The 25,788-nt window shown below is 45.2% G+C and overlaps 6 protein-coding genes across 6 annotated transcripts; 3 read left to right on the top strand and 3 right to left on the bottom strand.

The window, feature by feature from the left end:
- Window positions 1–6,106: 6,106 nt before the first annotated feature.
- Window positions 6,107–6,841, top strand: C8R40DRAFT_1168618 (uncharacterized protein; the record flags this gene model as incomplete). Its single annotated transcript, XM_046231214.1, has 5 exons — window positions 6,107–6,169; window positions 6,219–6,290; window positions 6,344–6,355; window positions 6,408–6,472; window positions 6,529–6,841. The coding sequence occupies 5 exons, from the start codon at window positions 6,107–6,109 to the stop codon at window positions 6,839–6,841; spliced, it is 525 nt and encodes a 174-aa protein (XP_046088372.1).
- Window positions 6,842–7,849: 1,008 nt separating this feature from the next.
- On the bottom strand, window positions 7,850–9,546 carry C8R40DRAFT_1040809 (uncharacterized protein; the record flags this gene model as incomplete). The annotated part of the gene is made up of 10 exons (XM_046223946.1): window positions 7,850–7,926; window positions 7,978–8,016; window positions 8,069–8,219; window positions 8,269–8,544; window positions 8,592–8,641; window positions 8,691–8,844; window positions 8,895–9,020; window positions 9,068–9,161; window positions 9,212–9,272; window positions 9,423–9,546. 10 exons carry the CDS (start codon window positions 9,544–9,546, stop codon window positions 7,850–7,852), a joined length of 1,152 nt encoding a protein of 383 aa, XP_046088373.1.
- Window positions 9,547–18,330: 8,784 nt separating this feature from the next.
- On the bottom strand, window positions 18,331–20,675 carry C8R40DRAFT_1168622 (uncharacterized protein; the record flags this gene model as incomplete). The annotated part of the gene is made up of 6 exons (XM_046231215.1): window positions 18,331–18,513; window positions 18,569–18,915; window positions 18,985–19,338; window positions 19,402–19,993; window positions 20,060–20,088; window positions 20,141–20,675. The coding sequence occupies 6 exons, from the start codon at window positions 20,673–20,675 to the stop codon at window positions 18,331–18,333; spliced, it is 2,040 nt and encodes a 679-aa protein (XP_046088374.1).
- Window positions 20,676–21,396: 721 nt separating this feature from the next.
- On the top strand, window positions 21,397–22,893 carry C8R40DRAFT_1168623 (uncharacterized protein; the record flags this gene model as incomplete). The annotated part of the gene is made up of 6 exons (XM_046231216.1): window positions 21,397–21,420; window positions 21,469–21,653; window positions 21,716–21,731; window positions 21,778–21,930; window positions 22,203–22,686; window positions 22,751–22,893. 6 exons carry the CDS (start codon window positions 21,397–21,399, stop codon window positions 22,891–22,893), a joined length of 1,005 nt encoding a protein of 334 aa, XP_046088375.1.
- A 961-nt stretch (window positions 22,894–23,854) lies between these two features.
- C8R40DRAFT_1040916 (uncharacterized protein) lies at window positions 23,855–24,037 on the top strand (the record flags this gene model as incomplete). The annotated part of the gene is made up of 1 exon (XM_046223958.1): window positions 23,855–24,037. A coding segment is annotated over one exon (183 nt), but the record flags the coding sequence as incomplete, so codon positions are not given.
- Window positions 24,038–24,202: 165 nt separating this feature from the next.
- On the bottom strand, window positions 24,203–24,649 carry C8R40DRAFT_1018206 (uncharacterized protein; the record flags this gene model as incomplete). Its single annotated transcript, XM_046222963.1, has 1 exon — window positions 24,203–24,649. A coding segment is annotated over one exon (447 nt), but the record flags the coding sequence as incomplete, so codon positions are not given.
- Between the last annotated feature and the right edge of the window lie 1,139 nt (window positions 24,650–25,788).

A 25,788-nucleotide genomic window follows, 5' to 3' on the forward strand; every position in this document is an offset into this window, starting at 1 on the left:
GCAAGCAGAGTTCTGGGCTAAACCAGGTAGAATAGACGAGATCAAAGCTAAGGAAATACAACAAGTAACTACAGCTTATATACAAGTAAGTAACCCTCCGCCCTAGTAATGTCCAATACTCCGGGTCAGTGGTAAGCATGAGTAAAACATGTGTGAAACAGATAAAACCTGAGTAAAGCAATGTGTAAGTAATAAAGACTCAATCAGCATGCTGTATGCGTGTTGTGAGACTGCTGTGTTTAATATAAGTAAAATGAAAGGTGCATGTTGTATCAGTAAGCATGAACAATAGGTCAGGTGACAATGTAAGACAAGATAAGACAAGATATGAGATAAGGGAGATAAAAGATAAGACAAGATAAGGAAAAGATAAGATGAAAAGAAGTGATCGTAACAGACAAGCCTTGTGCTCGACAACCTCTCCGTCACCATTGAGTTTATTTGCTAGCACCCAGATGGGTCTGAGGATCGTTGCATTGGGTGGTGGATCTTGAAGTTTACCAAATATTTTCAATTCCCCCAATCTCTGTATTTCCTTGTCAACAGCAGGGGACCGACGTTTCGGGTCCTCCATTACGAGGCTGAATATATGAAGACTCGTCCTGATGTACATCGTTCAATTCACAATTTAAGGGCTGTACTTCCTTTTTAGACCACCTTTTTTGCCTATATATGGTATGGAGTCACAGAGTCTTGAAACTATTCAGTTAAATGTGACATGCACATGACATGATGTGACTATGTAGTGACTACTCCCGAAATATTACCGCTGTTCGGTTTAGCAGCGTTCAAGTCCATTTTCATTTTATTTTCTCACCATACAGTGCCAACAGGCACTTCTCCAACAGGTCAAGTTTGAGTGGAAAAAAATAATTAAAATCATAATAAAAATAGTTTTGGAATGAAACCAACCAAAAGAATGCTATTCACGTCGAGAAAGAAATATGTTCCGCATTTGGCAATGTTTTCCCACGGTGTTCACTTTCTCGACTCAGAAAAAATCAAAAGTATTGGAGTGATAGATGCGTCGCCCACTACTCCTGATACTTCAGATTTCCATAAACACTATCTGCCGTTACTTACAATATGGTTATTGATGCATGGATGCATACAAGTATGAAAACTTCCTTTGGAAGTATTCCTACATGCTCTAATTTCTACTGTTTCCTCAGACATGGGCTCAGTATCAAACAGGCTGAACATGCTGTGAAGAAATATACCAGCCATCACCGTACACCTGTGGAACATCGTGTCCTTATGATGTAGTGACCACGTGTACCTTCCATATATGGAAGGCACCTTCCTAATTAGGCGATGACTAAGCTGGTTCATTTTCGGTCAGTGGGGGTAAAAGTAAAAGTTGACCATAGGCTTAGCAAAGCACAAGCCAGGTATATAGATCTTCTACAAGTCAAATGAGCATAATTTGGCTATATTCCGATGTTAACTACAAGCTCTGAAAAAATTCTAAGAATTTGTACTTTTTACGGTTGATCGGGTGATGAGAAGTGCCTGTTGGCACTGTATGCTATACAGTGCTTTGCGTAAGTCTTTGCTTGCTCGACTTTTTCACATCTATTTGTGTTATTTATTTGTCCAATATATTTTTACCCCAAAAAGGATTCATCAATCACTTTTTGAAGCCCGACGGCGCTGGTGGTCCTCCCTCTCGAGCCTCGGCCCAAAAATGTATTGGACAAATAACTAAAAAACAATAAACACTTGGTAAAAAATCCATACAAGCAAACCATTTCGCAAAGCACTGTACATGGAGAATTGAGGAGGTTGCGTGTGGTGCTAACCACGCGCCCTAAATCTTTGACTTACAATTAATCCAAATACTTCAATGTATTGGTTCCATTGGCCAAGTGAATGCCATGCACAGCCGTGCAGTGGCCCTCAATCGCATGTAGCCTTGGCATAACTTTTTGGAACAGGAGGAACTCCTAGGGCAGAGAAAGCAGGGTTAAATTCGTGTGAGAATTCGTTGAGTTCATCAATGAAGTCGGCGAAGGTGGCATGAGGAGGTTGCTGAGAGGTTTGAAGACGAGTAGACCGACGAAGAGGAACGTCTGGGTCGGCTCTGAATCTCACACGAGTCTTCTTGGTTGGTTGTATATTTGAATTCTCGAGGGATTGATCGGCGTTCTTAACTCCGTGATCGTTGAGGGTTTAGTATTGTCGGTATTGTCAGTGGAGCTAGGCGTTACTTCCTCTTCTTCCATATCCTCCTCCCCTACGGCTAGCGACAATGTTCGGTTAGGACAACCTTCCTCAAAGACAATGTCTCGGCTGGTAATGATTCTTCCAGAGGGTAAGTATAGCAAGTATACTCCTCTCTCCCCATATCCCACCATCTTCCCTTACACAGCTCTGGTATCCAGTTTCCCCGGCGTTCTGTCAACTATTGTTGCCCAACCTCTTACTCCAAACGGTCTCAGATGCGATATGTTGTGTCGTTTGCCTAGGAATACCTCGGCGGGGATGCGGAATCCACTTCGAGAAGAAGGCAGCAGGTTTTCAGTATAAACAACGTACGCTGCTGCAATCGCCCACAAGGAAGCTGGTAATCCTGATTCATCAAGGATGACACGTACTTTACTTTAGCAAATGTAATGGCGTGCTTGCGTTCAGCGACCCCGTTTGCCGCCGACGAGTATGCAGGGGTATGCTCGAGTCTGATACCAAGTGAGTCGGCCCATTTCTGCCATTTCTCGTTAATAAATTCCTTTCCTCCATCGATCCTTATGCATTTCAGCTTCTTCCCAGTTTGCCTTTCGGCTAGTACCCTGTATCCATCAATGCACGCAAGAGTCGTGTCAGCTTTTTTATTGCCGGTGTAGTAATCCTTGTCGAAAGAGGAACAATCGTCAACAATGGGGAGAGAATAGTAATATCCTCCCCTGGCCATGGTGCGCATTGGACCCGTGAGATCAACGTGTACGCTTGCTAACACCTCGCTTTTTATAGGGACCAATGCGTCGAAAGGTCGACGTGTAGCCGCTCCCTGTAAGCAGTTCACACATTTCCCTTCCAACCCTTCTCCTTCTTTCGTGACAAATCCATCGACGAGGTTCCTTTTCCTCAACAAATCGATTCGATGGGCTCCGGCGTGAGCGAGACGGCGATGCCATGTGGCTAGGTCCGTTGGCTTGTTTAACGATCATGGATTTAGCTGTAGAGGGATTTTTTCCCTCTAGTTTGTATAGTCCGCCGGACCCATAGCTAGTTAGGAAGTGGGTTCCCCCAGGTGAGAAGAATTTAGCACATCCTTTTCCGAAGTGGATCTCGTACCCAAGCTTATCGAGTTTGCTTATGGAAATCAGATCGGAGGCGACATTTGGACAGTGAAGGGCATCCTCAAAGATAAGTACCACCTCTTTGCCTTTCTCGATGACCACTTTCTTGACTCTTCCAACCCCTTTTATTTCAAGTGGGGTTGACCTTTCGGACGATCGTCCCATACGGTCACAAGGGATGTAGGTGATAAAGTCGTCGCGACTGTGAAAGAAGTGGTCGGATGCACCTGAGTCGGCATATAGTTCTTTGAGATCAGGTTCAACCCTCAGCTTGACCATCATGGCATAATATTGGCTGAGTTCGCCGATGGCCATAGACGTCGCCGGCGAGTTCGTGGATGAGCTAGCGGGGATAGCTAGATCTTTCTTCCCTCTCCACCAGGCTGGGTACTGTCCTTCTTTCCCGCCTCCTTTCCTGAAGCAGTCTTCTTTGACATGACCCGTACGTCCACAATTTAGACATTTCTTATCACTATTTCCTGACCTTGCCACTTTAGCTGCCACCAGGTTTTCCAATTGTTCGATTCTCAGCATCAACGCTGATTGTGGAGACATTGACATATGGGCTTGGGCGACGCGGTCACCTGGTGCAACAGCATCGGGACGGTTCTCAACTCGAGAATATTGGAAGGAGATCTGTTGAATGACAGTGGCTGACGTCGGGTAGAGTACCTCGTTGGCTGTGATGTTCTGAATGATTGCATCAAACGCCGAAGTAGGGAAAGCAGCAGTTACAATTTGTCGGAACGTTTTGTCGTCAATGGTATTTCCAGCTTCAATTGCCTCCTTTCTAATTTCTCGTAGCTGCTTGAAGAACTCTTCGATTGGCTCGGTCTCTTGGAATACAAAGGAGCGGAGGCGGCGTTCAGTAAGAACTTTGCGCATCCCATCCCTCATAGCAAATTCTGATTCAAGAGCTTCGAAGACTTCCTTCGCAGATCTACCATCCACGTTCGGCATTAGGGAAGGCAGATCATCAATATGAGACTCAACAATCCCTTTAGCGCGGTCGTTTCGGAATACCCATTCCTCCAGGGAAGGGTTTAGGGAGAAGACAGGAGTTGCTTTGGCGGCATCGGGGGAAGTTGAAGAAGTCGAGAGAACGCTAGGGGGAGCAGGGAGTAGGATTGGGGGCTTAGGGATGGACCCGTCGGTGTATCCGAGCAGGCCTTGGGTCTTTAGTGAGTTCACAATCCTTCTTTTGACGGGAGCCCAGCTAACTTTGACTCCTCCATCAAAATTTAGGTCTGCGGAAACCTCTGGAATCGGAGGTGGTATAGCTCCGTTACTAGCCATATCAAGGTTTCAGGACGCAAGGATGAGGTGACGGTGTTTCTTGATATCGAGTAGTTACTTCAGCGGGCGGGGCCCATAACCTGTTAAATGAAGTACTTAGATAATTCCTCAGCTCGACACAAATAGATGTCAAAGAACTCGTTTATTGAAAGTACCTGTTATATGAAGTACTTAGATAATATTCTAATAAGATAGTTAGCTTCGAAACAGGTATAATAGGATATAAGACCAACCCTCAGCTCTACACAAATAGATGTCCAAGAACTGGGGGAGAAGATAAGAAAGGTACATATAAATATGTATGATGTCCGTAACAACCGATCTTGCGCAGCATATCGGTTGTTTCAATAAGTAGAAGAGAGGAGATGATACGTGTATGAATAAATGAAACTTGGAAACAGGAACAACGGAATCAAAGAGAAGAGAGATAGATAGGTATACTTAGGAGACTAGAATCTCCGGCGGGACTCCTATGGTAAGGTACGCTTTGACCTACCGAGCCCGTTCCTTCAACATGATTGCGCATTAGGAAATGATCAGGGCTTGCAATGAAGTTTGCTTGAGAATTGTGCAATAGATTGTTCAATACATCAAAGAAAACGGATGTAGTTGTGTTCTAATGTCGACACTGTTGATTTTTCAGAGCGGTACGATGACATATGTCATGCGAATCTGGCATAACATTTGAGAATTTTCCAGATGAACGCCACTCAGTACTTTTAGCGGCGAGCTCGATTTACGAAGGGATACAAGGCAACGCACGAAATCGGATTGACTCAAATTATTCGAACCCAACAGCATCTCTTCATTTACAGGCAATTGATCGCGTACAAAAATTGGTGATTACTCCCATCTTTGACAACTTGACAACTGAAGGAACACGAACATATAGCAGTGTCGCATAATCGCATACTACGAACATGAAAACAAGGCAAGGTGAGTGCGAATCGTTTTACGACAAATTAGGCACTGCTTACTTGTACATTCGAAATGTGCTGCGAATTCCAGAATGCAGCTTCAGCGAAGGAATGTATTTGTTACGAACTTAATGCTAGTTCCTTGAGGTTCTTCAATTATACAAAGCTAAACTGTGGTGAATGCACATTAGCGCTTTGCAATGTGACTCGAATCGGGAGGTAGTCTTTACAAGGAGCAGTTGAGTATCGTTTTATCCATAGGTTGCGATATGTTATGTTCCATCAAGACTGTAGATCCGCGCTCGAACGATGTCAGCTCAGTAGATGTAAAGGTAGGGTCATGGAGGTATTGCGAAGACGATGATTGAGTCAGTGCGATCTGCTATAATAACTTATCTGGATTTTTTATTATGAAAGCCGTTTCATCTCTTACTTCTCTTTCAACGATCATCACCACCGTTTGTTGAAAACCTGAAATACTAGAAGTTTCTTTTTCCAGAGTACATCGTTCAGAACTTGTTTCTTCTCATTATCTTAGTCACACTTTGTCGGTGTCGTACAGGCATATCCAACAACGAGAAATCAAAAGGGATTATGCGCCGTAGGTACATACCGAACGATTCTCAATTAGAGATACTACGGTCAACATTCACTCAGGTAAGATGTCACTGAAATTGAATGATCAGAAGTCGCGCAATTTTTCTAGGCAGATTATGTTACGAACAAAGTACTCGGTCGATTGGCAGATGAAACAGGTTTAACACCGTCGCAGATAAAGGTGAGCACAGTGAAAGATTTATTATGCATGTGAATGTAACGGGACGTTTCCAGGCATGGTACGAAGTAAGCCTATCTTTGGCACTGTGTTAACGACGATACTTAATTTTTCTCTTAGTATCGAAGGCGATTGCAAAAACGTAGGAGACTCGAGGTACAGTCTATACTAGGCGAAACTGACCTGTATGTTTCACTCAACATCGTTGGAGATGGAAACGTTATTTTAAATGGCTTTTCAGAGATCCTCCCAATCGAAACGAACCCCGATCAATGACCGCTTCCAGCGCAGATATGAATAGGTCTTTCGACGTTACTTTTGGATTTGTTCCAAACGAGGCACAGATGCAGATTGCACCTTCTGTCGACGCAATGAAATCATCCGATGCTAATGCTGAATGCACGTTATGTGCAGTCGCATCGCATGAGAATCTGTCTTTAAACCAACCCACGTTACCGTCCATTTCATCAATGTTTCCGGAAATTTTCAATGACCAGTACGATTACAGTCTCCCACCTAACGTTCATCCGATCGTTCTACCTACATGTCATTAACAAATGATAACGGTGTCAGTGCAGGTCGATGCATAATCGTTACACAAAAAATAATACATCCTTCCCTAAAACATAAGATGTCATGTCCTGTTACATCGTGTCTGACTTCGAATTTGAAGATTGTCAAGCGTATGAGGACTACTCATTCATACCCTTCAAGTGAGGTAGTCATGATTCGATTCGATAGGTGGTGTAGGAATTTGTTGCTGTTGCACAAGCTGGCACGTCATATTCAAATTTTCACTGCATATTCCTCATAAAATGACCATGTTCACGTTTCGCATAGGTTGTGTTATAGGCAAGTACATAAAACGATCTCGATTACTGGGACTGACACTGATCGATGTAGCTTTCATTTCAATCGCGTAAGTACAATATACTCGCTCTTTGCTGTTATCGTTAAACGCATGTGTAGGCTGGCCACGGTCGAAACTTTTTCGCAAATGGTACCCCAACTACGAGTTCGCTGACGTACTGTGTGTACTGTATTCAATTGGTCTCAATCATTCCAAAGAGTCTTTCTATCGTCGTTAACGTTATCGCTACCGTTGATGATATTGTTATCGCTATTGTGCTATCTTTTCTGTTTCAATCATCCAAGAATGGGTTTCGAAGGCGAGTTGATTGAAGTAGATTTGCGAACAGCGATAGGTTGACTTCAAAGCATAGTACGTGCACTATCTTGAACAAATTGGTGAGCTTTTAGATTTATACCCTTCATACATTCTACCTACTTGTTACAGACGCTGCATGCGGTAAACACCGGAAGTAAATCAAAATTATGTTCAAGAGGAAAATAATGTGATGCAGTATGGTCATATGCTAATAGTGTTCCATCAATTCCAAGACAAGTCTCGTTGAACATACGGACGCAAACTTTGGAGGCACTGAAATTCCTGATGCGATGCGGAATGTCCTGAGTTCCCGTGGTTCAGACATAGCGACTGCGATTTTCCTGTCGACAGATGGCAAGGTCATGCATTTGACAAAGTGATGGTTGGAGAAATTTTAGTCTGGGAGGAGGTTGACCCCTCCCTTGGCAGCAGCCGTGGTAAAGGTGTGCCAACGGTCATTGAACCGAATGTCTTCGCAAGATCAATTAGTGGTGACAAGAAGATAAGTAAAATAAAACATACCCAGGGGTCGGCCGCCATACATGTATTGTTGGAATTTTGCTACGAACGAAGCATTGAGAATGGGTAGTATGCAAGACCAGCAGGCACTCACCAATAGCAGTTTCGCCTTCTGTCACCTGAGCAAATTGAACTACACCGCGATTCTTGGAGCGAGTACCTTCCAGCAGAATCTCCGCCAACTCAACTTGACCCGTGGTTTCAAACAGCTCGACAAGATCTTCATTCGTAGTGGACCATGGCAACTGTAGACAAAAGTGAGAAAGTTACGCTGATCAGCAATGCTATACGTACGTTGCGAACCATGATCTGCTGACTTGGTTCGGGTTCAGTATAACCTCGATAACCCATACCGGCGCCAAACCCGCCACCATAGTTGTCTATTCTCAAACCCGGAACATGCTGATCGGGTCCTGAGTAGTCTGCATATAACTCACTGTTGGAGAAATCACGACCGGGTCCGCCGCCGAAACCTCCTTGCATGCCATCTCTGAAGCCTCCACGTAAACCACCGCGAAGTCCGCCACGGAAGCCTCCGCGTCCTGCTCTAGTTAGACCAGCAAAGCGGTCCTGATATCAAGTTGTTAATATAGATAAACCTGCTGGTGTTTGCATACCTCGCGGACTTCCAAAACACGCCCATACCATTCAAAGCCATGATACATGCCTATGATGAGGATAATCAATCGGATTCGTGGTAAGAAGATACTACTCACTAATGGCTTGCTGAGCGTCCTTGGGAGTCTCGAATACAGCTGTACCAGAACCTTTGGGACGACCATCCGCTCCAATGTCGATGTCTGCACATATTATATTTCCGGCTGTGCGAAACAAATCCTTGAGGTCTCGCCATGTCGTCTGATAGGGAAGCTAGAAAGCAGAATTGATGTAAAAATAAATAGAAGGTCAAACGAACGTACATTTCCAACGTGAAGTTGATTGCCGGGATCATTTTGAGTGTGACCAAAGAAACCCTGCCCAGCCATCGCCATACCCATCTTACCAGGAACTGGGGTAGCTCCAAAACGAAAATCATTTTCACGATCCTGTGTGGTCTAAGCTCGCTGTATGAAGGACAAAAGAAGTATCATACCTCTCGAATGTAAACCGGTCGTCCAAGTAATGGCATCTCCGAAAGTTCACGGATAGCACGCTGCGCAGCCTCGGTAGATGAAAATTCCACGATGCTATGTAGATAAAATTAAGCATATAGGTGATGAACATGGGTGCAACATACCCGCATCCTTTAGAAACTCCCATGGGCGTCACCAAGACTTCGGCGAATAGAACTTCTCCAGCTGCCAATCCAGAAAGGAAATCCCATCAATATCCTCTCTGCATCTCCATTTTCCAAACAAAAAAAGACAAAAACAACGCGTTCACTTATGTCAACCGCATTCTCTCTTTCGCCACTACAGACTTAAATATACAAAAGATTCCCCACCTACCTGCCCTCATGAATTCCATGAGATCGCGATATCTAATTTTATAGTTGAGATTGCCAACGTAGACGCGATTTTCTCTCTTGCTGATTTTTGCGAATTTCAGGGCCTCTTCGTGCTCTGCATTCATGGGGCCACCCAAAGAACGAACAAAGGATTCGGCGCCCTTGCGCTCTCTGATCCTGGAGTGACTACGAGACCGTGGGCTCCCAAAGCGTGAGGGAGAGTGACGGCTTTGTCGACGTGGTGAAGCCGAGGGTCTCCTAGAGTGGGAGCAAGAACGCCGGCGACGCTGTCCACCAGTTCATTAACTCTACTTGGCCAAGCTTAGGTTTTACTCACATCCCTATTCCGACGTTCTTCGGGCTCCCAATGATCTCCTCGACGTTGACTTACGCCTAAGTGAGATGAGGAGCGGACGTCAAAATATAATATTGTTGTACACACCGCTATCTCGACGATTGTAGTCTCTGTCACAATCTCTGTCATATTCACCGTCCCTATCCCTCTCTCTATCCCGGTTACGCCCGAGGGTAATTTCCGTGGCATCTTTGGTGGTGTCTGCAGCGTCCATCGTGGCGAGAAGAAACAAATTTGCAGCACAAATTCTAATTAGCACGCACAGCCATTACGCGATCACGTGATATCATTCAAAGATTTTGCTCAATCGACGATCATACGCAAATAGACGGTATAATGTTGAATGAATACTCAGTTGATAAGGGAAACAACTATATTAGTATTTCTAAGTACCTGTTGAATGAATACTATAGTACTTTAGTAAAACTAGATGAAGGAAAGAAAGATAAGTAATCTCACCTCAGTTGATAAGGGAAACAACTGAGGGAGTACAAACGGTAGTATCATGTATATAAGGTGATCGAGTAAATAGGAGTAGTCGAGTTCGGTGGCCGGAACAATAGTCGCACGTACCAAAGCAAGCATACGAAGTACTAATCCAACACCCCCCCTACTGCGTATGCTCAAGGTTAAGCATCTGAACCATTCGGGCATGTGTAGGTCCTGAAAGAGCTTTCGTCGTGATATCTGCAACATTCTCACCACTACGGACTCGAACAATTTTCACGCTGTCATCTTTAACCTTCTCCCTGATGTAGTGCTCACGCATGTCAATGTGTTTGATCAACGAATGATTCCTGGGCTCCTCCGTTAGTGATACAGAACCGAAATTATCACTGTGAATAATTGTAGGCCCAGCGAGTGGAAGATCAATCTCCTGAATGAATGAGCGTAGCCAACATGCCTGTTGACAGGTTTTCGAGAGACCAATATATTCCGCTTCCACAGTAGATAGTGCAACGGATCCCTGTCTCTTCGATGCCCAGGACACCGGAGCACCACCCATGAAGAATACATAGCCTGCAGTGGATCGTCGAGTTGTTAAGCACAAAGCCCAATCACTGTCCGAGTAACCAAAAGGGGCGAGGCCATAGCCAAGGCGGTCATCTCCAGGCTTAGGAGCTCGATAGGTGATAGAGTAATCAATAGTTCCACGAATATAACCCGCCAGCCATTCACAAGCCTGCCAATGAATAATACCAGGGTTAAGTTGAAATCGAGCGAGGAAATTCGAGGCGAATGCAATATCCGGCCTTGTTGAACAAGCACCCCAGAGTATGGATCCTATGAACGAACGGTAAGGTTTGTTCGACATGAACCTGCGGTCATTTTCGGGTAGTGGATTGGGAGATTCAGTGATTTTTGCCTTGGGATCTAATGGGGTGTGTCGGGTACAGACTGTTTCCAATCCGAAATGTTCCAGCATACGTTCGAAGTATGCCCTTTGCGATATAGTGATAGATTTAGAAATCTTTGCGATATAGTGATAGATTTAGAAATCGGATCTTGAAAAATTGTCATTCCTAGGAGTACGCCCGAATTAACCTCACTCGATTCCCATCTTTTTCCTAAATCAGCGATCGCCTTCTTCCTACCACTTTCTGTCGAAGAAGCGCCATTCACATCGTCGCCATATGTAGTTGAGAGGGTGTATTCATCGTCAATTCGACGGTAACGTACGCAGGGATCGGCTTTCGAAGCAATATACCCGTCCTCCTCGTATCCTTTGCCTAAGGTGTCCTGCCAGTCGTGGCTACCTTGCATAGTCCCATAGATTGATTTGTTGAGTTTGCACACCTTATGTTCTTCACCCTCCTTGACAAAACCCTCAGGTTGCTTCATATACACATCGTGATTGATAGGTGAGTTAAGGAAAGCAGCTTTGAAGTCGACCTGGAACATGAACAGGCCTAGGACAGCAATGATCGCAAGGACTATACGAACAGATTCCATACGTGCCACAGCACCATAAGTCTTGTCGTAATCAACCCCTTCAATCTGCGTGAAGCCTTGTGCGACATAACGCGCTTTTCGTTTCGCTACCTCGCCATCTTTTGACCATTTAATGGCATAAACCCATCTCCCGCCCGTAAAATTCGCATTCGGAGGTAGGTCCACCAACGTCCAACACTCCTTTTCGATTAACGTGTCGTATTCAGCCTGCATCGGAGCTTTCCAAAGTTCGGGACGTCGCATCGCCTGTTTGTAAGTATTCGGGACCCATTTGTCACTCGATTCAGCAGCAAAAGCAAAAGGACTCTTTGCAACCATCGCTAGCGAGTTTTCTTCGAGTTCGTCTATACCTGTACCAGAGTCTTGAGCCCAAGCCAGATTTTGTTCCAAAGCACTTTGCTCCCGTTCAGCCGACTCCTGAAACTGTAGTTGACGAGCTGATGGCCCACGTATACGAGTACCGCATCTAGGACCGATGTCTGGTTCATGGATGGGCTGAATGGGTATTTGTACTTGCTGTAGGGGCTGAGGAGTGTCATGCCCTGGCTACAACCAGACCAGTCCCAGTACCCACCACACGTTGCCATACGTCCTACCCACCTCCTGTATGTCCTCTGCACCTCCCCAAGTACCACCAGACACCTCCCCAAGTATTTCTGACGCAGCTACCCAAACGTCCTTCACCCCGGCACGCGTACGAAAGCCCTCTAGCCAATAACCCCTTTAAGTATTAATCTCGATTACCTCCCTCCCTCCGATTAGCTACCTCATGCCTCCAGATGTTCTCTTGTTCACTTCCCGTACCTATTTAAGTAACGCCGCAATGTCCTGAAGCCCCAGCTTGGTATATTTTGAACACACACCCTTTTGCATAAGTCCAGTCCCTGTCCCTTTGTACCTGCTAACCATACGGATTTCTCTTTACTCTCTGTTTCTCTACCTCTGTTTCTCTCTACTTCTGTCTATTGTCTCTCTGATCGTCTATACGATCGAATATACACTTTCACTTCAAGTCTAAGCCTTCCGAGTGAGTCCCCGAGCTCCCTCGAACATTACTAAAGCTCCCCAACGCCTACCCGCCTTGGTGAGCTACCCTTCCCCAAACCTCCCAGAGCTCCCTAGCTACTTCGTAAGCTTTGGGACCTCGATCTAGGTAACGTCGAAGCTACCCCTCACGTCGAACTACGTATTGCTTCTCCGTTACCACCTCCCACACTCGAGGACGTCCATCCTCAAGCTCAGCCCCCAGGGACCTACCCTCCCTGACATATCCCTTCTCGGGAGCTTACACTCTCGAGACCCAGTTGCATATATGACCTACTCGATCCTATATTGACGTTCTAGCGAGTACAACTCCTACTACGCAATACCGTACGGTCCCGCACTCTTCCTTAACCTCCCTATGCCTTAGGGACCTCCCTGGACCTCCTAGGAACCCCCTCAAGGGTCATCATCTCGTCGTTCCAGGCACTACAAGGTCATTCCCGTCCTCGGTCGCGGTTCTCGTAGCTCCCTTCGAGCTCCAGCCTGCTCCTAGCACGCTACAACATAAAACTTCATATACCAAACCTACCCTAAGACCTATTTTGACCCAGGTCTTACAAGGAGGGGGAATTTGAGGTGCGAATAATTCAGGTAGTCCTTCATAATCAGGAGTAGACGGAGTAGTAGGCATCAAGGGAATGGATAAGTCGGGATTTTGATTTTGATTTTCGTTAGCCGGTGTAACAGGCACGGCATCTGGAGCCGAACCGACGTCGACATCACCAAGCATCTCACCATCAACTTCATCTGGTACCGCGGGAGCAGATCTACGAGGGTCACCCTCCTCAAATTCGACACTGCGGGATTCATGGAAAGTTCTGGTCTGTGGTAACCAGATTCGATATCCTCGTCTTCCAATATATCCAACAAATCGACCTTCGACTGCTCTAACGCCGAGTTTTCCATCGGTTTGGATTGCATCCAGTGTCGCCCAGCATTTACAACCAAAAGGTCGAAGATGAGAAACGTCATGACGTTTCTTCGTATAAATTTCGATTGGGACTTCATCTGGGAAACGAGAGGAGGGGATAAACGCGTTCACATAGCAGAAGGTGAGTGCTGCTTTGGCCCACATCGAAGGAGGAAAACCAGCGTCGACGAGAAAAGTTCTGACACCATCTAGAACAGTTCTATTCGCTCTTTTGGCTACTCCATTAGCTGACGAAGACCTAGGTGGTATCATTTCAATAACGATACCGTTTTCGCGACAATAATCTCTAAACCATCCATTATCGAATTCCCCACCACCATCTATCCGGAATATCAAAACCTTCAAGCCTGTTTGTCGCTCAGCCATTGTACGCCAGTCGTGAATCGCCGCCAAGACTGTTTCCTTTCGCTTATTGGTTAGGAATGACGGCGCCTTGATAGAGGAACGACCATCTGTTGCAAGGAACATCTACGTAGCCCCTCCGATACTCTGTGTTCGAGTTGGGCCGAAAAGGTCGAGGTGTATTCGTTCAAGGACCTTGGTTTCATGCGTGAGTTTCTCATCGAAAGGTCGGTGAGTCGATTTGCCAAGAATACATGGTTCACATTTACCGACTGCTTTCTTAGAAGTAATTTGCAAGCCATCGACCAGATTCAGTTTGTGCATTTGAAGGATTCAATCAATAGCAGGATGCCCAAGTCTGCGATGCCACGTATGAATGTCGACAGGTTTATTATGTGACCTCGCGTAGTTGGCGAATGAAGACTCGAAGTGAGCTTGCACCTCATACATTGTCCCCTTTCCTTCGCCCTGCATGACTATACTTCCATCTGCAGTTCGTACAGTAAGTGATCCTTTACCCCATTCCCCTTTCATTCCTTTAGCATCTAATGTCCTTAACGAAATTAGATTGTGATGAAAGGATGGCGTATGGTAGACATTGTTCAATCGGCATCGTCTTCTTATCCCGTTAACGGCTGTCTCAAATTCCACGATACCTTTCCCATGAATCTCAAATTCCCCTGCCTTTCCAGCAATGGCTGACTTCCCCGCTTTTCCGTATAGATTCTCATACTCAACAAAGTCGGCTCTTCGAACCCAGAAGTGATCACTTGCGGCCGAATCGAGAAAGGTTTGAGGTGTCTGAGGTTTGGATGCAGCATATAGGAAAGATCTCGCGTTATGGGCCGAATAAGCAGTATATTCATCAAGGATCGAGTCGGAAATGGAAGAATTGGACATGTCTACATGGTACGTAACCTCTTTATCTGCACCATACCCTGTTGATACTGATACACAGTCTCTGCAGGTATGGGCATTAGGAAGTTGGGTAGATAGAATGGGTGTTGGTGACGACGTACACAAATCGAAAAGTTCCATGATGGTACGATCACTGTCACTAGCGTAGTTTGCGGTTTGAGTTGCTGAAGCTTCAGCTTTCTTAGGCCCCCCCCCTTCATTACCGCCACCGGGTGCCCAACATTTGTCAACTGTATGAGTACGACATCGACGCGGAGGGCAGTTAGGATTGGTACAGGTAGGGCGATCCTTCTTGGGAGCAGATGCGGTATTTGCAGAGTGGAAAGAGGCCATTTCCTGAGCAATGAGAGCTCGGACCTGACTACGCTGTCGGGTATCCTCGTCTTCCTTTTTGTTGTCATAGACTTGGCGAAGGTGAATAAAGGCATCGTCACTCGAGATTCCCTTGATATTGATTAAGAGATCTCTCCATGACTTAGGCATCAAGGCGATTACAATGAGGCAAAATTGGGAGTCGAGACAGGAACCACCCAAGTTTCGGAGTTCTTTAAGGTGATTTTTCATCGTCTTTTCATGTTCTTCAATCGTTGTATTGCTGGGGTCAAATCGGGCAGACCGGAGTTTGGTATCGGCCTGATGTACCCACATCTCATCTCGTCGCTCATATTTCTTCTTTAGTTCAGCCCAGATATGATACGCAGGTTTTTCGCGTTCGACACCTAGTCCGATGAGATCGACAATGTTGAGATATATAATGCTGGCTGCCATCCTATCACGTTGATGCCATTCATGTGGAAAAGGGGTAGGACTATACACTGGTGTTGTTGTAGAGGCAGGAGGGTACAATGTAGATGTGGAGACATAGCCACCAGCAGGAGGTCGAATAATAGTACCATCAAGGTATCCTTCCAATTCCCTAACTTCAATATGTGCGAGGACTTGGTCTTTGAAAATTCGCCAGGTATTCTCGCCAGCCAATTGAGATGATTCGGGGAAGCGCGGGATCGACAGCGAACTAGCTGTGGAGGACATAGCTTCAAAGATAAAGGATAATGATTGACTGTAATCAATATGTGAGTTTGTCTCCTAAGCTCAGTTGAACTCGAGTCTCATAATCTGTTGAATGAATACTCAGTTGATAAGGGAAACAACTATATTAGTATTTCTAAGTACCTGTTGAATGAATACTATAGTACTTTAGTAAAACTAGATGAAGGAAAGAAAGATAAGTAATCTCACCTCAGTTGATAAGGGAAACAACTGAGGGAGTACAAACGGTAGTATCATGTATATAAGGTGATCGAGTAAATAGGAGTAGTCGAGTTCGGTGGCCGGAACAATAGTCGCACGTACCAAAGCAAGCATACGAAGTACTAATCCAACATATAACTAGTAGGCACCCACTGTTGTGGACTTCACACTTTGCCTGGGAGCAGAAATATGGCACACCCTATGCGTGCCGCGAGCTGAAGTGTCCCATTATAAGCAAGATGGTTGAAGAGGTTTGTGTGAACACACACTATTTACTACAGACAGATATGCATATAGTCACACTCGTGAGACATCACACTGTCACAAAATTACGAGTCCGAAATGAAATGTAGGATTCGTCTTTATGGGGGAGCAAAATGTGGGAGACTGTGACTAATTCTTTTTTTGGGGGTGCAATCTGCCTTTTTTGGGCTGTGACTAATAAAAATCACATGACCTGCTGATGTGACTGATCTTTTCCGCTATTTCCTTGAGCTGTGACTGATGAAGGCACATGACCTGCTAATGTGACTGATGATGTTCCTTCGGCACCTGAAAGGTGCCCATTCTTCTCTGTCCGCACCTTTAAAGATAGTGATGCTGACCCATAAGTCTCAGCCAACATGTACATATCTTTTATGAGTATGTACAGCTGAAGAATTCCAATGAGGACTCGTACATGCCACGCGCGAAGCGCGATGGCCCACTTCCGCACGTATTTACATCCCATATAGATAGCAGAGTTCCAAAATTTGCACCTTGAGTCCCCCTCCCGGCAACACTACTCTGAGGAAAGCTAGTTGATGTTCAGTCTCAAGAATGAAGGAGTGGGTACGTTGCGTTGCAAAAGTGAGTGATCACTGCGTTCCCTTTCCAAAAAAGAGCTAGATGGGGAAGATGCTTTTATCGCTCGGATCACCATGCGTGGGGGTAGTTTCCACTAGCCATGGTAGCTCTATACATTCTCTTTCCAGCTCATCCCCATTTCCCTCCCGTGCTCCCTTTTCGATGGCATGCATTTCTACCACCCGGAGTAGATAAATAGAGAGTTCTTCGACTTTCTGATTGCAATACCGGAGAGCTTTGCGGAGCTCTTCAGTTGAAGCAGTATCAATATCGCATTGCAGTGTTTCAAGTGGGGGAAAAGGGGGCAAAGAGATGCAGCAGCATCCGTCTGTAGCTGTGGATTCTCTGAGAACCGATGTCTGCTTTGCAACAGCTTTCATTGCAAAGATATTTTGTGTCAAAGGTACCTCAATTCTTGAAGAGTTATTGGTAGAAGAGCGCTCCAGGGATAAGGAGGAGCGATTAGGAGTAATGGTATGCCAGAGGAAGATCAGAAACGACTGATCTCAAATGGAGAATTATCACTGCTTGGATTTGGATCGCTGAATGAGCTGGAAGAAATATTTGATAAATCGGACGTTGTCAATTGGACCTTTCCAGGAAAAGATTGCGAGCCAGACATTGGAGTGCAAAGGAAGTTTTGAGTCAAAGATTATGTTGAAGAGATACAATCAATTAACTTTCGGCTTCTAGCAGCGCTATCCATAGTAAGCACTGGCAGGACCCACTCCATACACGTTTGCAGAACAAACACAATCTAGATATCCTTTCATAAAATTCAAACGAAAGTATCATGAAGGCCTGGCGCCAACTGGATACTGATTAATACTGGAAGATCACTTATGATTTGTGTTCAGAGAACGCACCATTTCTATATAATTATTACAAGATATCCTGATCCCAAACCAGCAAAATGGTCTTGAACTTTCAAGACATGTTCTATCCCTGATTTTACAAAGCTCAATTGGTTTTGTTTTTTGAAAGTAGCAATTTCATTCGTGGTAACATCTTATTGGGTTGTCCAACTGTTTGAATCAAACGCAATTGGACCTCGACTTCAATTGTCACCGAATTGTCACCTATATCTCCTGTTCTTAAGACTCTCTGGTCACTAGCATCAGTCACTAGCATCGAAATCTCCTTCGCACCCTATATATAGAAACTTCAGCAAAAGTGCTAAAACATGTCATGAAATTTTAATTGCTTCTTCAATCAACATGCAAACAAACACAATACACACACCATTCTTGAGCTCCAAGTAGCTCTTAATTAAAACGTGTCCACTGTCATTGGCCACTCGAGCCCATCTCCAAACCCTTTTAATTTGAGCCCAGTACCTAGATCAACATCATTCTTATCATTGTCTCCTTTGTTCTCTTCATCACTTTTCACATCCGATTCAGGAAGTATATCCTCTTCGATGACTTTCTCCTCCGAATCTACCGTCATAGACTACCACAATGGCGACTTGATATATCGTCTCGGTCTAATGCCCTGTGGTGAAAACAATAGCTGGTGAGAGATGGGACGAGCAAACGACATTAGCGGGGGGAAGTGATCTCTCCTGCGTAAAATCATCCTCGCGATGAGCCGTGCCATACTCATGAACGTTATCTTCTTCTTCTTCTTGGTCCTCTCCTTTGGCTCCTTGTACAAATTCCCAGTTATTATAGTTAGAGGTTTGTCTCGACTTCAATGTTGAACCAACTTCTACTCTACCGTCACTTGGGCTTGATTTCGTATCATCATGAGTGCCACCGAATAGAGTTAACGCTACGATTGCAGCGACCTCCCGACGTCTCTCCTTTTCGCGTTGCCTCGTAGATTTTGCTTCCGTCTTCTCTGCCTCAACTACTGCCGATTATGACGATGGGAGCTTGACCGGAGCTACATTCAATGTTGACACTATTTTTTCTCCGGCACCGCACATATCGGTCAACTCCACTAGAGGTACAAGCTCTCTTTCCCTAATTTTCGCCTCCTTCTCAGATATCTGTGCTTTCCTGTGCAGGGCAAGGAGTCGGAGCAGACATTGATATAGGTCTGGCTGAGCACGAAGGACAGCGTACTCGGGGCAATCGGCATATGAAGGGATATCGGAAGGAGAGGAATCAAGAGGAAGGTGGGATGAACGGGAATCAAGGGATTCTACCAGCGTGTTGGGAGAAGGTAGCCTGCCAGGGTTAAACTTGATGTTCTGTGAGGATTCGATGTTCACATCAAGTAAAAGCATACTGGATGGAGTGGCACTATCATACCCCGCGTCGTTGAAATTAGCTGGAGATAAGTCTGAAGTCGGGGTATCCCAATTAGACTCTAGCGTGGGTTTTTAGATTGCACCAGAGATTGGAGGTGAACACGTTATGAGTGATGGAGAATTTTGTAGAATATACTGTGATAATGAAGAGAATCTCGAAGAACTGTCTTCTGGCGCCAGCGAAATCTCGCTCATGGTCGGAAACGAAGTCAGAGACAATCCCAATGCGGAATGGAAGCCGGTTTCCAAATCTTCGTCTTCCTCCAATTCAGGGAGCTCAAAAGTCCGTATTGAAGGAGATTGAGAGCCTGGGGCTTCACTGTCATAAACAGGACCATGGAGCTCGATATATCGTATTGAGGGTGAACTAGGGTGTGGAAACTCCGATTGCATGGGGAGCTCAGTAGATATATCTGGCGATAGGAAAGGTGGATGGGATGGCGGATGCAAAGGAATTTGGTGTGGCCAATGCGATGATTTGGGAGAAGGATAAGATAGATGCGGCGCCGTCGTCATTGATTTTGTGATATATCTTGCAGTCCCATCGTCATTCGATGAAGAATCAAGTGAACGTGGCGTCCATGGACACTTGTATTCTTCGTACATGCCGAAACTCGGAGAAGCAGGTGAGGGAATTCCTGTCTGGTCAAGTAAGAGCGAATAAAGGCCCAAGGACTACGATCCAATTCTGAACCTTGTAGCGCCAATACCGTCTGAAGGGGAGCGCGGTGATTGATTTACATGGCCAATCACGGAGATTCCGTGACAAACTGCGGTGATAGAGGTGAAAGTAGATGCGGATTCAGTGGCGCCAAATCGGACTGATCATTCTGATCGATCTCGAGCGCTGAGAAAGGGAGCGCAGAGTTGCATGAGTAATGATACTCCTGAGAAGACCCCAGCAGGCTCGAAGGTAAAACAACATTAAGGGTATCTCCGTGGTCTTCTTCGGCCGGGGGAGAAGCGTAGTGGGTGCGGGAAATGTAGGCGGAGGGGAAAGGGGCGCTGGGTGTTGCAGATAGATGAGTGGGGAGTCAAGGGCTCCACCGATAGGACTTGTGGACATTGCGTGGCGCATATTTTGCTTAGAGTGTGAGGCGTCAGGGTAGTCCTCTTCATCATCATGAGGATACAGACCGGACATAAACGGGGCAAGTGGTATCTTGCAAACAGCGTCGACATCTGTGTGAGGAGGGGATGGATATGCAGCAGGAGGTGTCACCGCTTGGCAGTAAGTTTCGTATTCATCGTTAATTTTCGTGAGGGTTTTATCATTAGAAGTAGAAGACGAGAATTCATCATGAGGAGAGGAAGGAGATCCTACACGGAGGACGCGCGTATTACCGGACCAAAACATGCACCTAAACACAGATTTCTTGACTTTGACTCTTTCAAACAAGGTTGTTGGGCAATTATATGCACAGGCTGCTGTTACCAGTCAGCAATCGTTCTTTTCTTTGAATGATTGAGTACGATGCACAGTATAATGTTTACACACCAATTTATTCGAAAAAGAAAACCTATACAACTGGGTATATTGAAATACCAAGTATCATGAGCATAAAACGCAAGGTTCTCTTCGACTCCACGCTCCAGGTAGCCCGCTGAGTAGAAAGAGTGAAGCTGAAATTGAGATTGGTGGTGATGGAACAAGCTGGAACAAGTCACCGATTATCCACACTTCCAACTATCGTTTTTCCGGCGTTTCTTCCCGAAATGCTGACGGCATTAATTAAATTTATTCCACCTCGAGGTTTGCTCGAGGCTCTCAGAGACTGAGTACATACTGAGTCCTCATCGATTCTAACACACGTTTTCCTCTAAATTTCCATATCAATTGCGCTCGATGTCAACGTGTCAATCTCCCCAAAGAATGTGATCAAAATTCTCGTCACTCTGTGTGTACAACGAGAATTCAACGTTCAACGAGGATGTCAGATGATAAACCGATGTATGTAGGGAAATAAGATAAACTAGGACCACTATTCAAGTAAACACCACTAACAATATATCATCACGAAGTACTTCTGAGAATGACATCAGCCCGGTGGAATGAGCAAGTTGTCGTAGTGAAAAGGATGGCCTTAGATGTATCAGAAGAGGTACGTCGCGGTTGCACGCTTGGAGTATCACATATTCACCGTCTGTAGATGCTAGAAGCTCATGCTAGACATTGGCGTAGTTGTGTACACCCTCACGTCTCCAGAATATGCGGAATAGCAGATCGTGCCTTGGATCCTCTTTCTATGATCCTGGAAACATTCATCACTACCTGGCTCAAACCCACAGTCGAATCGCCAACAAATAGCATGTTCATCATTTCCGTTACGATAATGTACGCTGAACTCTTGTAGGTTTTCGAGGCCGTGTCTGGAATGCAGTACTTGCGGAATGCAGTACTTGCACAAGGCGAGTCAGTACAAAACTATCAATCGAATATTTGCTCATTGAATTTTTAGAACGGTCTGATACATGGAAACCTTCACCCCGCGAATATCTTTATAACAAATGACGATCACGTCAATATCTCCGAGTATAGCATGTTCGTGTTTCAACATACTTCTAGGTATCCCCAAGCCTACCAATATTTAAGCCCCGAATCCTTGAAAGGAGTATGTTTTCTATCTTGCACCATTTGAACGGGGGTCTAATATTTGCCGCATTTAAACTAACCCTCGCTCCCGAGCATCTGACGTCTATTCTTTGGCAATGTGTGCACTGGAGGTAACGAATTACTTGGATTTAGCCAAAAATCAGTGGCTCTAACATTAGTTCAGATTTTTGCTTCGGTTTTACCTTGGGGTGTCCTTTCTGAAAAACACATCTATCATCTAGTCGTCCATCAGGAACCTCGTAGCCGTCCAACCTTTGATTTCATCGTCAGGCTGATATTACACGCCATGCAGCAACTACCTCTCTTTCACCGGTATATCCTTCTCGTTTTTCCGTGGCCTCTGGCTGTGGTGGGCCTCCTGCTTACGAACTCGAAGAGGCACAGACCCCAATGTCTGCTCCACCTACGCTCCAACAGTTTTCCTTCCACAGAGTGGGATCTACCTCTAGCAGCCAGGAAATTCCGCCTGCTGCGCATTATTATAGTTGGTATTCGTCGACAGCGGGTAGCCGAGTCGGTGATGAAACTGGTGGCCCATCTCAACCTAGTCCACCTAATACTGCACCAGCAGCAGTCCAACCGTTTCCGGCCAATGTAGGGCCTCCCAGTCCTCTGATACACTCACCGTCCAGCTACAGCTGGTGTTCTTCCTTGGTCCCCGGTACGGAACGATCTTCAGGAAGTTCTTCCTCAAGCCGCTCAGTCGACACTCCTATTACTTCTCCCGAATCTTCGCCATCTGCATGCAGATCTCGTACTCATAAGATTGACTTTTACCAGGGCCAGAGTCCATTTATTCATATTCCGCTCTATAACAGGAAAGGGAGGTTCTACCAAACGCAGTGGTTCGACTTCCAGTTTTTCCAACATGACCACTATAGGTGAAGCTCTCCCTCGAGTCGACTCACAAGGGCCTCGAGATTCGTACACTCGGCGGTGGGAATTACAGCCCTTTCCGTAATTATATGGAATTTGATTTTTTGAAAACCTGTGAGGTTGTGTTTGGCAAGATCACATGTCAAGTTTTCACCCTTGGTTTACTTGCATGTACTATGCGTCGATTCTCTGAAGATATGCGGGTTCGGGTACCAGTAATGTTTTGGGAACAGCAGGTTTCAGTGAAGAATATCTGTTACCACCTCGGGATGAAGAAATCCGTTGTTTATCATATCCTTGCGCAGTATCGGGACCATGGACGATGTCAACCTGCCTTGCATCGACAGGGCCGACCCTCTCTTTTGAATGACACTGATACTCACTATCTCTCTGCTCTCATTGATCTCCGACCTTGCATTTACTTGGATGAAATACAAGCAGAGCTAGAAAGATGTCGCCGAGTTCATGTCTCAGTGCAAGCACTTGTACGTGCACTTCGAAAATTAGACCTTTCTCGGAAGACTGTCTCTGTACGGGCGCTCGAGCGCAATGACCTTGAGCGGGCACATTTCATGCTGCAGATAGCTAAGCTGGTGCCACGACCAGACATGCTTATGTTCATTGATGAGGCTGCTCGTAATGCCAAGACGTCTCTTCGGAAGTATGGGCGTGCAAAACGAGGTCATCGCTGTGTGCAACGGAGGCAGTTTGTCCGCGGAGAACGTGTGTCTATACTGCTAGCAATAACTCTTGATGGCATTGTTGCCTATGATGTTATTCCTGGTTCGGTGACATCTCTGAAGTTTCTGAAGTTTTTGGAACGCCATGTTGTGTGTCAAATATATTTATCTAGTCTTTGTTATGCTCACATTTGAATAGATGCCATTGACCAATCCTTATCCAGGCCCTTGCAGTGTTATTATAATGGACAATTGCAGTATTCATCACTCTGAAGAGGTCCGAGAGCTTATTGAAGATCGAAGTTGTATGTACAATCCAGTGCTGCATATTATTATTATCTACTAATTCTCTATCTAGTGTGCAAGCTGGTTTTTCTCCCTCCATACTCTCTGGATCTTAATCCTATTGAACAAGCTTTTTTGGCAATAAAGGCCTTCCTTCGACGGAACTGGAAAGATATCACTCTGAGTATCATTGACCGAGCTTGCAGAATAATCACACCTTCAAAAGCTTGGGGTTTCTTTCATGCATCAGGATATGTAGTATAATTCATTGGTAGCCATTGAGGGCATTATATGTACAGTTATAATCCTATATATGATACAATTATATGCAAACATGTCAAGAATATCACGGAAAGTGGATGTAATAAGCGACGGAGACAAGAAAGACATAGTCTATAGTTCCTCAAGTTCAGACTCACCATCAATGACTGGTACAAAATTTTTGGGAACAGGAATCATTGAATGTGCAAGTTCGGAGAAGTAAAACCAACTATAAGAAGGATCAAGTTTTTCACCATCATCTAACCGTCGCATTGATCTTCCTGAAGTGGAAAAGCGCCCACCATCGATCCATCTCTTCTCGAAACGTGTCCGATTTTGATGCTGGTCTGGTTGAGCCAATGGGGCAAGTGGTTGTTTTCGTTTTGCCTCAGGTCCATTGAACCAGATCGGTGCTGCGCGCTTCAAACGCATGGCATCTCCATGTTTTATACCAAGATCTACCAAGTCCTTGTCCTCTACACATTCAAGAATATCAGGTCCATACCCTTTATTCTCGAGTGCGAACAGGTGATATGTTGCATTTTTGACCCCAGCATCAGATTCGGCATACTCGAGAAAACGGCGGAGTTTGGTTGGAGTGTTTTTAGCAGGGCTCAACAGTGGGGCCAACGAGGATGAAGAAGGTATAGGAGATTGCATGGGACGAGGTGGAACAATCATGGACATGATCGTGGCAAAATGCGCCAAGTCTGACTTTTCACCTGGGTTTACAGCTGCAGGTGCAAGTTGATGATGATGTGCAGAAGATGAACGGAGAGGACCAAATGGTTGTATAGATGACTGTCGATTTGCTGCACCGAAATTTGGGCTGTCATCGTTTGATGGTGGCCTGAACTTATCAGCTAAACCACTGTACTATATCGATGTCAGGTCAAAGCAATTAGCAAAGGTAAGTATCACGTACTATAGCTCTGGTCCATTCATCTATGGCATTCGGTGAGAGAGCAAACTTTTCGGCTGTTGTAGGATCAATATATGTATATGTCAGATCGTAGTCATTTCCATGTTGTTTTTCCAGTATAATTCTGATGCGGGCAAGTTCCTGTTCCATCGGGCTCATCGAACTATCATCCTATCAACCAAGTTAGTATAATGTACAAAGTGGATCGAGATGAATACATACATCATCAAACTCATCGCCGTTTTCATCATTATCACTTCCTGCTGAGTCGCGCATCAACTATTTATTTACTCAGTGAGCGCACGAAATGCATACCATCAATCAGTTGGACATACCTTTCTGCATGATTCTAGTATTTCCTTTCCATCAATCCACACGAAGACTGTGGCATTTGTCTTACTCTCAATGATCTTTGCAGCTTGAGCAATGTACTCTAAAGTGCTCTCGACATCTGAACCTTGACCTTTCCTAAAGATGATATCAAAACCCCAAAATGGAATGAATGCAAGGGCAACATACGTCTTTTTGGGTGGGATTGCCATCTTCATACAGAACGGCCTCTTTTTAGTTGCTTTGTATTGTGTCAGTCCCATTGTTGTGAGAAGGGTGTTCATCAGCAAGATATGGTTATCCTCATTTGCTATAAATGCAAACTGGATTGACTTTGTTTTCGGTGTGCCAGTATCTTTTTTCAAGACAGCTACTGCTTTTTTCGTCTTGGGCTTTGTAAGTGTATACGTAGTCAGAGATACTGTAACTTCTGTCTCATGCGAGGTGGTGTCCTCTTCATTCTCATCTGAGCTCGACATAGGGACTGAGCTAATAGACGATG

This window comes from Lentinula edodes (genome assembly GCF_021015755.1).
Source record: "Lentinula edodes strain Le(Bin) 0899 ss11 chromosome Unknown C8R40scaffold_10, whole genome shotgun sequence".
Lineage (NCBI taxonomy): Eukaryota > Fungi > Basidiomycota > Agaricomycetes > Agaricales > Omphalotaceae > Lentinula > Lentinula edodes.